The following is a 15,432-nucleotide window of genomic DNA, read 5'->3' on the forward strand; positions in this document are numbered from 1 at the left end:
TATCACAAACCTTTCAATAAAAGCTCCTTTTGGAACAACTGCAGTTTCAAGAGTCCTGCTTTCTTGGGAAGATTGGAGAGGCAAGATTTTACACTGCTAATCAGTAAATATGGAGAAGCATTTCCTGACCTGAGCCTTGCAATTTTAAGTGGCACAACTTAGAGACAGCTCAGTTGTCTGTGAAACAGCTATGCCTGTCCATAGCTAATCCAATGTGAAATTTTTGATGCTGCTTTTCTTCAGTTAAACTGGTGGCAAATTTATTCCCACTCTTCATTTAGTTTCGCTAATATTATTTACTGTTACTATTCCGGCACACCTCTATCCACAATATACACTAACAACAGCTTTGTTTTTCATGCAGGGTACTGTATCTCAAGAATCATTTTCCAAACACCAGAGTTATAATACAAATCATCCAGTCTTCTAACAAGGTTGGTTTTTTTCCTTCTCTTTTCTTTGTTGTTTCAGAACCTTGGCAGACTGTTTCATAAATATAATATAATATTATTATATATAATTTATTAAAGAGAGTAAATGAATTTGAACTATATATAATCATAATACCTTAGTCTTCCCAAGAATGACACTCTTGGATGATGGATTGTTCCCTGCTGGTGACATTCCAAATGTATGATTCTTTTTTTTTTTTTGGTCACAACAGTATATGCAAACATTAACATAAAACTACAACACATCATATATACATATGTATAAGCAAAAGTATGCAACAACTATATTATTTGATATAATGAAAGGGAACAACAGGACAGGAACGCTAGGCACTTTTGTGCTCTTATGCACGCCCTTTACAGTCCTCTTAGGAATGGGGTGAGGTCAATAGTAGATAGTTTTTGGTTGAAGCTTTTGGGATTATGAGCAGAGACCACAGAGTCAGGTAGTGCGTTCCAAGCGTTAACAACTCTGTTACATATTTTCTGCAATCAAGATTGAAGCAGTTAACATTAAGTTTGAATCTATTGTTTGCTCTTGTATTATTGCAATTGAAGTTGAAGTAAGGGGCGTGCATAAGAGCACAGTAGTGCCTACCGTTCCTGTCTTATTGTTCCCTTCATTATATTAAATTAATATAGTTGATGCATATTTTTTTTACTTATATATATATATATTTTCTTCATGATATGTTGTTTTATTTATGACAATGGTTGTGTATACTGTTGTGACAAAAAGAAATAAAAAAAGTAGTCTTTAACAGGAAGGACATTGCAATAGATGATTCTGTGTGTTAAACACAGGTCTTGTCGGGGGTTTTCGTTTTTTTTTTCAATTTTTTCAATTTTTTTGTTGATTCTGCTGGTTTTTTTTTTTAATATGTTGCTTTCTATTTTCTCTAAATTAGGTTTACTTGCCAAAACTGCCTGGATGGGACTGGAGAAAAGGCGATAGTATAATCTGCTTTGCTGAACTTAAGCTTGGATTAATAGCTCAGAGTTGTGTGGTGCCAGGTTTGTCCACACTGTTGACCAGCTTGTTCATTAGAGAAGATATCAAGGTACTTCTCTTTAATCTATCTTGACCCCATTGCCAATGAATACTTATTGATTGTATTGATTTATTGGCCACCCATCTTACTATAGGGTATATCTGGGAAGCTTACGGTTACATATACATGTATGTAACATTATGTAAAACATAAAAAGTTAAAATCAGACATTAAAACCAAGGACACAAGATGAGGACAGGGGTAGAGTGGAGGGAGGTGGGATCTGTTGTTACTCAATCAACCACCAGTGTGCTGCTCCACTATTGGGGCCCCAGGCCAATTCACAGAGCTAGGTCTTTAGGCCCTGATGAAAGGATGGGAGCGCTGGACCCAACCTCATATTGGGGAGCAAGTTTGTCAACCAGTTGCAAATTCATCTGGTGGTGAAACTATCTATCCCACTTTTTTCTAGTTTACAAAGAAATAGGTTGTGGTCTACTTTGTCAAATGCCTTGCTGAAGTCTAAGTATATTATGTCTACAGTATTTCACTAGTCTACTAATTTAGTCACTATGTTGAAGATTGAATTCTCAAGGGAACAGAACCTGCAGTCTGTATACCAGACAGTCAATCCAGCTAAAATCAAAGATGTGGCTGAGAACCTAACTAAAATAATAAAACCAACAGACTATTACCCCTTTCTACTACTACATGTAGGGATGAATGACAGAAAAAAGGACTTGAAAACAATATTAAAGGATTATGAGCAGCTAGGCAAGAAAGTCAAGGACTTAGGTGCACAAGTAGTTTTTTCATCTGTACTGGGATTGGCCCATACCACTTGTCCCAGCAGAGGAAGCATGTCAGACTGATTGTTCCAGATGGCAGGGTACAGGAGGAGGGCCTACTGTTGCTCTTGTACTCTGGAACATCTTGCTCAATGAGTAGTCTTTAACGGTCCAAGTCTACATGGAGATAAGTAAGCATTGGAGTACCACAAGGTTCCGTCTTGGGCCCAGTACTCTTCGATATCTTCATAAATAACTTAGATGAGGGAATGGAAGGGGAACTCACCAAGCTTGCAGGAATAGCTAATACCCTAGAAAATAGGCTTAAGATCCAGATGGATCTTGACAGACTTGAACACTGGGCCCTATCTAACAAAATGAAATTCAATGTAGAGACAAGTAAAGTCTTACACTTAGGTAAGGAAAACCAAAAGCACACATATAAACTGGGGGAAACCAGGCTTAATAGCTGGGGTGAAATGCTCCTGGTTCGGACTGGATCAGACGATCAAGTAGAGATGGGGGCGGGTAGTTCGGAGAACCGGTAGCAAAAATCCATGCCCCCCCTCCCTGCCCATGCCCACCCAATCACCCGGTCCCCACTTGCCTACTTGGCAGCTTGCTGCTTCTTTTGGGCTTGCTTGCTTTTCCTTCCTTGCTTCGGTTGCTGCAATCAATTGCATCAGCTAGCAACTCAGTCTTCCTGCCTGCAATCCATCTCATGGTGAGCAACTCAATCTGCCTGCCTTGTCCCTTCAATTGGATAAGTAACGGGGAGGGGGAGCTTTAAAAAAATAGTTAATTGGGATTTTTTTAAGGAGTTTTAAGTATTTTTTTTAGACATAGCAATTTAAAGTTAAGGAACTTTTAAATTTAGCTGCTTTTATCTAAAAATATAAATAAAATAAAATAATAAAACAAAATATTTGTGCAGCTTTCTGAGATTTGGTGTGTTTCTGTAGTGTTTCACTCTAACTATACAAACACACAAAATTTCACAAAGCTTTATGTGGCATTTTGTGTGTGTGTAAGTCAGTTGTGTTGTGTTGTGTTGTGTTGTGTGTGTGTATAGTATGAAAGTTGGTTTTTGGTACCTCTTATTGTTTTGTGTACTTTGTTTATTATTTTTATTATTTATTGTTATTGGCCATGCCCACCCGGTCACCTGATCACCAAGCCACACCCACCAATTAAGGCACACCCACAGAACTGGTAGGGAAAATGTTTAGATTTCACCCCTGCTTAATAGCCATGACTGTGAGAGGGATCTTGGAGTCTTAGTGGACAATCAGCTAAATATGAGCCAGCAGTGTGCAGGGGCAGCTAAAAAAGCCAACACAATCCTAAATTGCATTAACAGAAGGATACAATCAAGATCAAGTAAGGTACTAATACCACTCTGTCGGTATGAAGAGTTAATAGCTGTAAGCTGATGAGAAGTTGTAAGGGAAGGCAACCAGAAGCTGATGCAATGGAATGAGGCAGCAGAGTTACTGCCTCTTTAATAAACTGGGTAAGAAGCTGCCTATATAAGGGAAGCTATTAGGGGCCATTTCCCTCTCCTCATCCATTATACTCATATTCTCTCATAGTGTTTCTTATTGCTCTCCATGTATCAATAGCTGTATGATAAGGTATTTAACCACATATAAGTCTGTTTAGCTGTAGGTAAAACCATTGTTAACCACTGTTATTTATCTAAAAGGCTCTGTGTGCTGTGTTTTGCTCCTCATAATACTAGTTACGTTGACTAAACTCTGACACATTATATAAAGCCCTAGTAAGACCACACCTAGAGTACTGCATTTGATCACCACACTATAAAAAAGATGTTGAGACTGTAAAAAATGTGCAGAGGAGAGCAACCAGGATGATTAGGGGACTGGAAACTAAAACATATGAAGAACGGTTACATGAACTGAGCATGGCTAGTCTAGTGAAGAGAAGGACCAGGGGAGACATTAGCCATCTTCCAGTACTTGAGGGGCTGCCACAAAGAGGAGGGGGTCAGGCTGTTTTCCAATGCACCTGAATTTCTGAATGTTCAGAAACCAACTCACAAGCTTGGAGAATGAACCTTCACCCTCACACTATTAGAATTCAGTTAATTTATCTTTATTTCCATATTTATGAAAAAGTCAGGCCTATAGGACACAAGACAATTTATTGCTGCCTACTTTTACCAAAACTAATCATTCTGCTTGTTAGTTGCATGTATGACTGAAATGTCTGTTTTTGTTTAATCTTCATTGAAGCAATAGAGCTTTGTTGCGACATCCTGATTATTAGGTACTTGATATTTTTAATTTGAAGGACTAATAGGATGAATTATTGTTAGAGTGGTTTGTGTCCAATTTAGATAATAACTCAGCCACAGGGGATCCAGTTAATAAATGTTTTTTTTAATAGCATATGGATATTTGGATTAAGCACCAGCATGAAATAGAAGGCCAAAACTATAAAGTGATGACTCAGCTTCTTTCCAATGATTTTGTTGGCATGTCCTTCAAAGATGTTTGTCGGTAAGATTCCCCACTACCCCTGATCCCTTAATCTACTTTCTTAATTTTCTACTTTAAATTCCATTTTCTTTGCCACATACACATTTTCAGATTTCCACCTACTGAACAAGTTGCTACTCAAATAGAATAATTCTTGACAAGTTTTTTCCACCATCCCAATCAACATAGGGACAGAATAGAGTTATTGCTGCATCTAGGGATTAAATTTGAATATGGAAATCCCACAATTTATTCATTTGAGATTCTGGATTGCATATTTTGGATTCCCAGAAAACCTGTTTACTTTGATCTCAGTATACCAAGTTCCTGAGATCTGAAAATTCATTGGCATGTTAAAGGGATATTTCTCATAAGATTTAAGGCTTATGACTGCCAATGTTTGGACTTTACTATAAGACAGAGGAAAGGAAAATCAGTTGGTTATGCTTTCAGGAACCTTCTAAGCTAGAAGACACAAGGTCTCCATTGTGCTTAAAGATTCTGCTTCAGACTCATCTTGTATCATCATGGCAGTAAAACAATGCAATTCAAATTCTGTAAAGTTCCTCCAGAGAGGATGTAGCTGATCACCATACAGATTTTAGCTGGCTACTATATAAGGTTTCAGACTATTGCAGAGATAGGTATTGATTCTAAAGAAGAGAAACTTAGCCAATAGGACACACATAGAACTATCCAAAATCCTGCTTTCTCTAATTCCATAGAATTCTGCAATTCCATCCAAGGTCCTGCTTTCTGCAATTCCATGCCTTGCCTGAAATGTGGTCAAAAGAGAGTTCTGCCTGGATGTTTTCCATCATGCTTGAAAAAGCCAAAAAACAAGACTCATCCAAATTAAAGATTGTTTATTTTTTTAATAATGGGACAATATTCACAACCTTGCCTCTTTATTTATTTATTTATCCTTTTTCGAACCTTGAACTTATCTCTTTGTGTTTAAGACTCTGCTTTCTGAAGCTGGATCTCATACTTCTTGCTATTGATTTTCGATCTGGAAAACAAGGAAACAGGTGATGCTTGAACCTCTCTGTGTATCAGGTTAATAACTCCTCCCATTATTTTCTTTGAATGTGTTTGTGGTCATATTACGTTGCCTAAAATCTGTTGATAATATTCCAACTTTGCTTAAGTCATGTTTGTTTGCTATCTGTAGGAATATATAACTGAATGAAAAGTATTTCATTGAGTAGAGGGGGTAACCCTAAAATTTTAGTTCTAATTTATGAAAATCTAATCTATCATACTGTATCTATATGGGCTTGGTGTAGGACAATATGTGACAATGTATGGCTGCAGAAGAAAAAATACATTAGGCTTTATTGAAGGGCTATAAAGGTAACTCAGATACTTTGGAGATTATCTAGGATCTAAATTTGTTCTTCATGTTTAACATTTTTATTGAATTATAAAATAAAATAAGATACAAAATATGAAAGTAAATAGGAAAATGATGGGGAGGAAAAGGGAGAAGTTAAGGGAAAAAAAAGAATCATTGACTTCTGATTCTCTCTGTTGCAGTAAAATAAGGCATTAACATCAAATCACAACTTTTTGTTTTTTCATAATAATACGAACGAGCAATTTCTATAAAGATCTCTCAATCTAATCGGTAAAACCCCAAATCAAAATTTCATTCTTTTCCACTTCAAGTGCAAAGTTTAGAAACAGTCTCCATGTGGAAATAAAAATACTTACATTCTTTTCTTTGATCAAAATAGTCAATTTGCCATTTCAGCCAACTCCATCAAATTCCTCAACTATTCATCCATGTTAGGAATCGAAGTGTCCTTCCATTTTTGTGCATGCAATAGTTTTGCTGCTGTCAACATATAATTCCAAATTTTTTTCTCCAGGTCTTTTTCCATTAGAGCCAAAAAGAAAAATTCTGGTTTCATCTTTATCTCCACTTTCAAAGTTTTCTGTATTAAAATATGAATCATATTGCAAATTTTTTTTTTTGGTCTTAAAAAGTTTTATTTTGACATTCTTATCCAATAACATATCCAATAACATATTTAATGTACCCTCATATACAATTAATCGGGTTTGCCCGGTCACCACCCCCTTCCTTTTCCTTTTACTCTCCTTCTTTACCTTCTTCTACTTTCCATAACCATCCTCCCCCTCTCTTATCTACATCCTCTCCTCTTTCCTCCCTACTCCTTTCTTCTCCCTCTTCCCCTCTTCCTTCCTTCCTTTCCTCCTCCTCCTCTTCTCTTTCCTCCTTCTCTCTTCTACTCCTTCTTTCCCTTCATTCTAAAGTAGTAACCAGGCAGGTCCGATCTTACATTAATTATACATCTTCAATCATCTTTGTACATTAACTATCAATCCATTTTCTACCCCCTCCCCCTCCCTTCCCCTTCCTCCCCCCACCCCCCAGGACTTCCGAGAACCGAGTACAGGGTATAAAACTAACAACAAAATTAAAATCTAGCACAAATCATAATCCATAGTCATTCCTTAAAACCTCCACTCCTTCCAAAGACAAAGAAGATACTTTTCTTCCACTCCATTATATATCAGACCATTCCACTCCTAGAATTCTCAAAAGTTTCCGATTGAGTTAGTGTTTATTCTTGAATAAAGTACGTAGTTTTAATATCCAACCTTCATCAATCAATATCAAAACAACGTTCCATCTTCCAATATTCACCAAGGTTTCTTCTAAAATGTCTTTCTTCCTTAGCAGTCTCTCAAAATAGTTCATATTTCCAACTTAGTTTCTTTAATTTTTCTGTCCAACCTTCAGGGTAAGCAATAGTCCATCTTTTCACATCTTTAACATTTATATATACAACAAATAATATTACAAATATCCAAAGTGTCAATTGTAATAATTAAAATCTTCACTTTACCTTACTTATGTCAAATAACATTGTTAAAATTACACCTATAACATCCAAAATATATCTATTATAACAATTACATTCTAATTAACATTACATCCATCTCTTAAATATAATATTTAATCCAAGTTCCTAAATTTTACTATCTATCCTCCAAAATTAAACAATATTCCATCTTCCTATTCCTTTATACCTTTAATATATCATATAGTACCCCTAAAATTACACATTTATATCCACAATAAATCATTTACAAAAATTAACCATAATCATATATAATAAAATTAAACATTCTCCCTCCCCTTCTTCTATCTTACACATTTTCACCATCTATTCACCATTCAACTTAACATCTGTTAACAAAGAATTCCCAATCTTTAATACATTAGTATAAAAATCTCGTGCTTTACAAATTGTATTGAGAAAATACTTTCTTCCTTTATAATTCAGTGTTAAACCTGCTGGAACCTCCCATCTAAAATATATCTGATGTTTCTTAAGCTCATCCACCAGAAAGGCAAATTCTTTTCTCTTTCTTAACATTTTAGGAGGAATTTCCTTCATCATTATTATATCTTGTCCTAATATTTGAAATTTATTTTTATAAAATGCTTGCAAAATTCCATACCTAATCCTCTTATTTGTAAAATAAATAACCACATCTCTCGGTAAACACTTCTGCCTTGCCCACCAGGAATTAACACGATAAATTTTTTCAATATTAACTTCAAAATCTTCTGGTTCCATTCCCTCTATCTGGGCAAAGGCCTGAATAAAAATCTCTTTCAAATTTTCCTCTTTAGATTCTCTTAAACCCCTTACCCTTATAGCATATTCCATTAATTTATATTGTAATATAACCCTTTCTTCCTCTGCCTTATCAGCCTTAACCTGAATATCATCTATTTTATTTTCTAAATTCAAATTAATTTGAACTTCATCTATTTTCCTTTGCAAATCTAAATTAATTTGGTTAAATTCATTCAGTCTTTCTTCTGTCTGTGTATTAGATAACAATAATGGAGTAATTGATTCCTTTAATTTTTTCATCTCCTTACTCTGCTCTTCCACCAAATCTTTAAAATCCAGTATTTCTTTCTCCATTTCATTAAATTTTTGATCTATTTCTGAAAGATGAGCCTCCATAAGCTCCTGTAAAAAATTCTAAATTATTGGAAATATCTTCACTTCAGGTACGGAAACTGAGAGAGGATATTAAAGAAAGTCATATTGCAAATTTTTGTTGCTTTATCACATGTTCACCATAGATGATAAAAAGTCCCTTCTTTCATTTTGCACTTCCAACATTCATTTGACATACCTTTATAAATCTTAGATAACTTATCTGGTGTTAAATACCAATGATACATCATTTTATAGAAATTTTAACAGACATATTAACAGAGTTGGAAGGGACCTTGTAGGTCATCCCAAGCAAAAGACTCTACATCATTTCTGAGAAATGGCAGTCCAATCTCTTCTTCTCCCCCAATCCTTCTCTTCACTAGACTAGCCATGCCCAGTTCCTGTAACTGTTCCTCATATGTTAGTCTCCAGTCCCCTAATCGTCTTGGTTGCTCTTCTCTTCACTTTTTCTAGAGTCTCAACACCTTTTTTATAGTGTGGTGAACAAAACTGGATGCAGTATTCTAGGTGTGGTCTTACTAAGACTTTATAGAGTCGTATTAGTACCTCACTTGATCTTGATTGTATCTCTGTTAATGCAATTTAGGATTGCATTGGCTTTTTTGGCTGCTGCCGCACACTGCTGGCTCAAATTTAACTGGTTGTCCACTAAGACTCCAAGATCCCTCTCACAGTTACTGCTATTAAGCCTGGTTTCACCCAGTCTATATGTGTACTTTTGGTTTTTCTTGCCTAAGTGTAAGACTTTACTTTTCTTCTATATTGAATTTCATTTTGTTAGATAGGGCCCATCTGGATCTTGAGCCTATCATCTAGGGTGTTAACTATTCCTGCCAGCTTAGTATCATTTGCAAATTTGCTAAGTAAGGAGCGCGCATAAGCGCACCAGCATGCCTACTGTCTCTGTCCTAATATTTTTTTATTCATACCCTTTACATGTATTTATAATTATGTTTACACTTGTATGTGTCATAAAATACATGCTTGACGAAAATAAATAAATAAAATAAAAAGTTCCCCTTCTATTCCTTTATCTAAATCATTCATGAAGATATTGAAAAGTATTGGGCCTACAAGTAGACCCATTAAGGACTACTTGTTGAGTACGGTTTGTTAGCCAGTTACAAATCCATCTGGTGGTGATGCTATCTATCCCACATTTTTCTAGCTTACCAAGAAATAGCTTGTGCTCTACTTTCTGTTTTTTTTTTAATTTTTAATTTTATATTATACACAAACAAACGCATAATACACCAGTCATTCTGTGAGTCATCTCGATGTTTCTTCAGTGACTTATTATTATTATTACTCCTCCTATCTCATTTTTTTCTTAATATTTTCCATTCCTCTGTTACAACATCACTCCCACAATACAATACTCTTATTATACCATTCTCTTATTTAATTATTAATATAGTTATCTATACCTGTTTTCTAGCCAATGATAAAATTGTTCCCATATCTTAAAATATTCCGTATCCTCTCTTTCTTTAATTATCAAAGTTAATCTATTCATTTCTGCACAATCTAGAATTTTTTTAATTACTTCCCCTTCCAAAGGGATTTTCTTTTCTTTCCATCTTTGCACAAATACTATCCTCGCTGCAGTTATTACATGTATAATCAAATATATATTTTCTTTAATAATTTTCTCTGGAAGGATACCCAGTAGGAACAGCTCAGGTTTTAAATCAATATGTTGTTGAATCATTTCTTCTAACTATGTTTTAATTTTACTCCAATAGTTTCTAGCTTCTGAGCATGTCCAGCACATATGATAATAGGATCCTGGGGTCTGATGGCATTTCCAACATTTAGCTGATTTATTTTAAACATTTTTGCCAATTTTCCTGGAGGCATATACCATTTATAAAACATTTTATATTGATTCTCTTTATATGCAATGGACATTGTTAATTTATAGTTCCTTTCCCGTAACTGTTGCCATCTATCTAGCTCAATTGAATATCCAATTTTTTTTCCCTTTTATTTCTTCATTCCATCTTATATTTCTATTTAACACTTCTAAAGTCAACACAAATAACAATGGGGATAAAAGACATCCTTGTCTTGTTCCTTTTGTTATAGTAACTTTTTCTATCATCCCTCCATTCATCATTATCTTAGCTGATTGTTTGCTGTAAATTGTTTTATAGTGTTTATAAATCTCTCCCCAAAGTCCATTATCTGCAACTGCTTTATCATAAACTGCCAGTTCACATTATCAAAAGTTTTCTGAGCATCTAGAAATATCATCACCATTTGTTTTTCTGAGTATATCTCATAATATTCCAAGGTATTCCAAATTATCCTCATATTATTTCCAATTTGTCTTTTAGATAGAAAACCATTTTAGTCCATATGAATAAATTCATTTAATAATCTCTTTAGTCTATTCCCCATTATTGAAGCAAAAATCTTGTAATCTATATTTAATAGTGAAATCGGTCTGTAATTTTTTATTAATTGCGAATCTGCATCTTCTTTAGGTATAAGTATTATATAGGCCTCCATTCACAAGTCTGGCATTTTTGCTTTCATTAAAAGTTCATTAAATAATTCCAGCATTGCATTGCTTAGCGCCTCTTGTAGCACCTTATATAATTCCACTGGTAGTCCATCCAGACCTGGTGTTTTCCCTTTTTTTTTTTAATCACTTCTGCTAGCTCCATCATTGTTATTCTTTCTTCTAGCATCCCCTTATATTGTTCAGATATTTTAGATAAATCTGGTTTTTCTAAAAAACTTGTTATCTTCTCAGATATTTTATCTTGATAGTAAAGCTTTTCATAATAATCTTGAATTATTTTCTTCTTTTCTTCACTTCTATAATGTACTTTTCTCTTTTCATCTTGTAGATGCTTTATTACTTTGTTCTCCTTCTCTTTTTTTATTTTATACGCTAATCATCTTCCTGGTTTATTCGCATTTTCAAAAAAGTTCTGTTTGGATGCTCTTAATTTACTTGCCAAAAGTAAAAAGCAAATCAGTCACACACACACACACACACACACACACACACACACCAAATATGTGAGGAATATTACCAATCCAGCAATAAAAAGAGGGGGGGGGGAGAAAAAAAGCCAAAAAAATTTAAAAAAATAAGTAAGAAAAAACTTAAAGACCAAGAGAAAAAGTGAAAATAAAAGATCAAGACAAACAAAAAATTTCTTCAGGCTCTTCTTGCCTTAAACAGTCCACTTCTTTTCCAATACAGTAGCAAAAGAGAGAGAAAAAGAAGAGTGCAAAAAAAGGAGGGAATGCAAAAAAAGGAGGGAAAGAAAAGCACCCCAAGTTATCCACTTCTTTAGTCACTGATAAAAGGTAAAAAAAGAAGGAAGAGAATGCAGTGGAAAAATATCCATTACTTATCCACCACTTCAGAAACCAAAGTACTTCAAAGAGTTCACAAGTGGATAAATAAGAGACTAAGCGAAAAATAAATAAAATTGAAAAGTAAAAACAAAGTTAACAATCCAGTCCTTCTCTTTTGCACATCTGCTTTCTTATCATTCCAATCAGAGCTTAGACTAAAATTAATTCACAGGGGTCCTTGGTGCTCTCTGAGTTTGGTAGCACAATCAATGCTAATGATGATGACTAGCACTGATGATGTTACCTAGTTTGGATAATCAAACATCTGCAAGAAAACAATCATGCTTAGGAATCACCAAGGACCCCTCATTTCAATCCTGAGCTTCAAAATTCAAGGAGGAAGAGGAGAGATGGCTAAATAAGTATGCATATGATTCATTGACTAATTCTCTGCCTCAGTCTCCTGATCATGTGTTCCAGGGGAGACCTTTTATTAAAGCATTGAAAAAATTGTGCAAGTCATGTACTTCATATTTTGCCTTCCCTGTTAAGCTCCAACTTTACTTTCTTCTTACATGAGTTAGATGTATTTTGCAGATGGTAAGTTAAGTGGAATAATGGCTATGCTGACATATATCATTAATATACTATTTGACAATAGCATCCTGATCAACCCACCTTCTGCAATTAAACTCCATTACAACACATTGGGCTTTTTCATTGCTGCCTCTGCCCAGGAACTGAAAAGGTAATCTTTTTTAATTATATCCATTCAACTGGGGTTGGGGAGGGTATTGAAAAGTAGTTTATTACCACTGAATACAAAGAAATGAAATAAAACTATCTTGTCTGTTTTCTCAGCTTTTCTGTCTAATCCAATTTTTTTGTTCCACTTTTATTATCCAGAGCTTATTATTATTGTACACAATGCCACAGTGGGATCCCCAATCCTGAGCTCATTGTGAAATGTCATTGCAAAAGAAAAAGTGTGAAAAAACCAATCCCAGATCCTGGTAATTTAATTTTCATTTCAGTAGATTTAATGTATTGACAGACAATTGCTGGTGTCATGCAACATAAGTATTCTGCATTTCTTTTTACCATTCCCATGTCATGTACGAAAAAGAAATCATTTCTGATTTTTTTAAGAAGAAAAAAATGTGGGTGCAATTCTCATGGATGAGGCATTTACGTAGTTATAAAATATCACCATTCATCATTAGGTCCTGTTCAGAGCACATTGTTTTCCAGCTATAAAATAGGTGATTGACTCAACTTTGAGAGGGATTTTGGAGTCCTAGTGGACAATTCCTTAAATAAGAGTCAGCAGTATGCTGCAGCCACTAGGAAAGCTAATGCAATCCTAGGCTGTATTATCAGAGGGGTAGAATCAAGATGACGTGAAGTGTTAGTACCAATTTATAAGGCCCTGGTAAGACCACACTTGGAATACTGCATCCAGTTTTGGTCACCACAATATAAAAAATATGTTGAGACTCTGGAAAGAGTGCAGAGAAGAGCAACAAAAATGATTAGAGGGTTGGAGGCTAAAATGTATGCTAGTAAAAAGAAGGGCTATGGGTGACATGTTAACAGTGTTCAAATATTTGAGGGACTGCCACAAAGAAAAGGGGGGTCAACTTATTTTCCAAAGCACCAGAAGGCAAGGCAAGAAGCAATGGATGGAAACCAACCAAGACAGAAGCAACCTAGAAATTTCCTGACAGTAAATACAATCAACCAGTGAAACAGTTTCCCTTCAAAAGTTGTGGGTGTTCCATCATTGGAGGCTTTTAAGAATAGACTGGGCTGTCATTTGTCTGAAATGGTACAAGATCTCCTGCTTGACCTAGAAGACCTCCAAGGTCCCTTCCAACTCTGATGACATGTTCTATAAATGTCACCCTGCCCTTTGTCCATTCATATCTTCAATTGTTTGCATTCACTCTGATTTTTAATGCCTCAACTGAACCCAAGAGAACATCATGAGGAATCCTAAACTCCCTTAGGATTTGTTTTGGATCAGAAGCTGCAGTCAACCAGTATCCTATTAAGTAATGGAGACATATACATACATATATGTATGTATATGTGTGTGTGTGTGTGTGTGTGTGTTTGTGTATATATATATATATATATATATATATATATATATATATATATATATATATATATATATATATATATATACACACCGTATATACTCGAGTATAAGCCGATCCGAATATAAGCCGAGGTACCTAATTTTACCACAAAAACTGGGAAAAACTATTGACTCGAATATAAGCCGAGGGTGGGAAATGAGGCAGCTACTGGTCAATGTAAAAAATAAAGATAGAGCCAAGTAAAATAACATGAATATTTATTTGAACGAAAAACAATAAAAGTGCAAAAGGGGTCCCCAAAAGAATATGGTATCAAAATACAGTATCTTTAAAAGTAACAGCAACCAAGCTAACGAGAGCTAAAATCCCTCAAAACTGGAGTTCTCCTCCTCATCATCTGTTTGTCCAAACAGAGCTTCAGCTACTTCAGCTTCTGTGATGTTATCCGCATATCGTTGTCGTCATCACTGAGTTCACAGTCGCCATCATCACTGCTGTCACTCTCATACAATGCGCTGTCTTCACTGCCATCCATAGCATTACTAATGCCACATTTCTTGAAGGCACGTTGCACCATGTCCTCTGGAATATCTTCCCATGCATCACGAACCCACTGTGCTATTAGTTCTATGTCTGGCTTTCTCAGATTTCCAACTTTTGTCAGACGAGCTTGACCAGATGTCATCCATTCATGCCACATCCTTCGCACATGGTCCTTGAAAGGTTTATTTAAACTGACATCTAGGGGCTGCAATACAGATGTAAGCCCACCTGGAATAACGGCCAAAGTGACTTGAGATGACTTTGCCAATTTTTTTATGTCATCAGATGTGTGGGCTCTGAACATATCCCAAACTAACAGTGATCTTCTAGTCCAGTCCCCACTCCTCAAGCAAGAGATCCTATACTGTTTCAGACAAAGGATTGTCCAGTCTGTTCTTTAAAAACCCTCCAGGAATGAAGTGTCCAATAAGGTTCAAATTGCAAGTACCGGTAGTCCTCAATTTAAGACTGCAATTGAGCCCAAAACATTGTTTTGTTATTTTTCCCTAACCGTGTATGTATCCCCCTGCCCCCCATTTTACGTCAGGCTGCCATCAAAGCGAAGCACGGCTGAATATTATTATTATTATTATTATTATTATTATTATTATTATTATTATTATTATTATTATTATTATTATTATTATTATTATTATCATTATCATTATCATCATCATCATCATCATCATTATTATTATTATTATTATTATTATTATT

The 15,432-nt window shown here is 35.1% G+C and overlaps 1 protein-coding gene across 1 annotated transcript in view; it reads left to right on the top strand.

The window, feature by feature from the left end:
- KCNU1 (potassium calcium-activated channel subfamily U member 1) overlaps positions 1-15,432 on the top strand; it is a 117,035-nt gene that overhangs the window by 36,041 nt on the left and 65,562 nt on the right. The window contains 6 exon segments of the mRNA XM_058193984.1: positions 365-434; positions 1,361-1,513; positions 4,642-4,754; positions 5,696-5,764; positions 12,729-12,815; positions 12,974-13,080. Coding sequence (XP_058049967.1) covers positions 365-434; positions 1,361-1,513; positions 4,642-4,754; positions 5,696-5,764; positions 12,729-12,815; positions 12,974-13,080 — 599 coding nt within the window.

This window comes from Ahaetulla prasina, chromosome 9, assembly GCF_028640845.1.
Source record: "Ahaetulla prasina isolate Xishuangbanna chromosome 9, ASM2864084v1, whole genome shotgun sequence".
In the NCBI taxonomy this organism is placed as follows: Eukaryota; Metazoa; Chordata; class Lepidosauria; order Squamata; family Colubridae; genus Ahaetulla; species Ahaetulla prasina.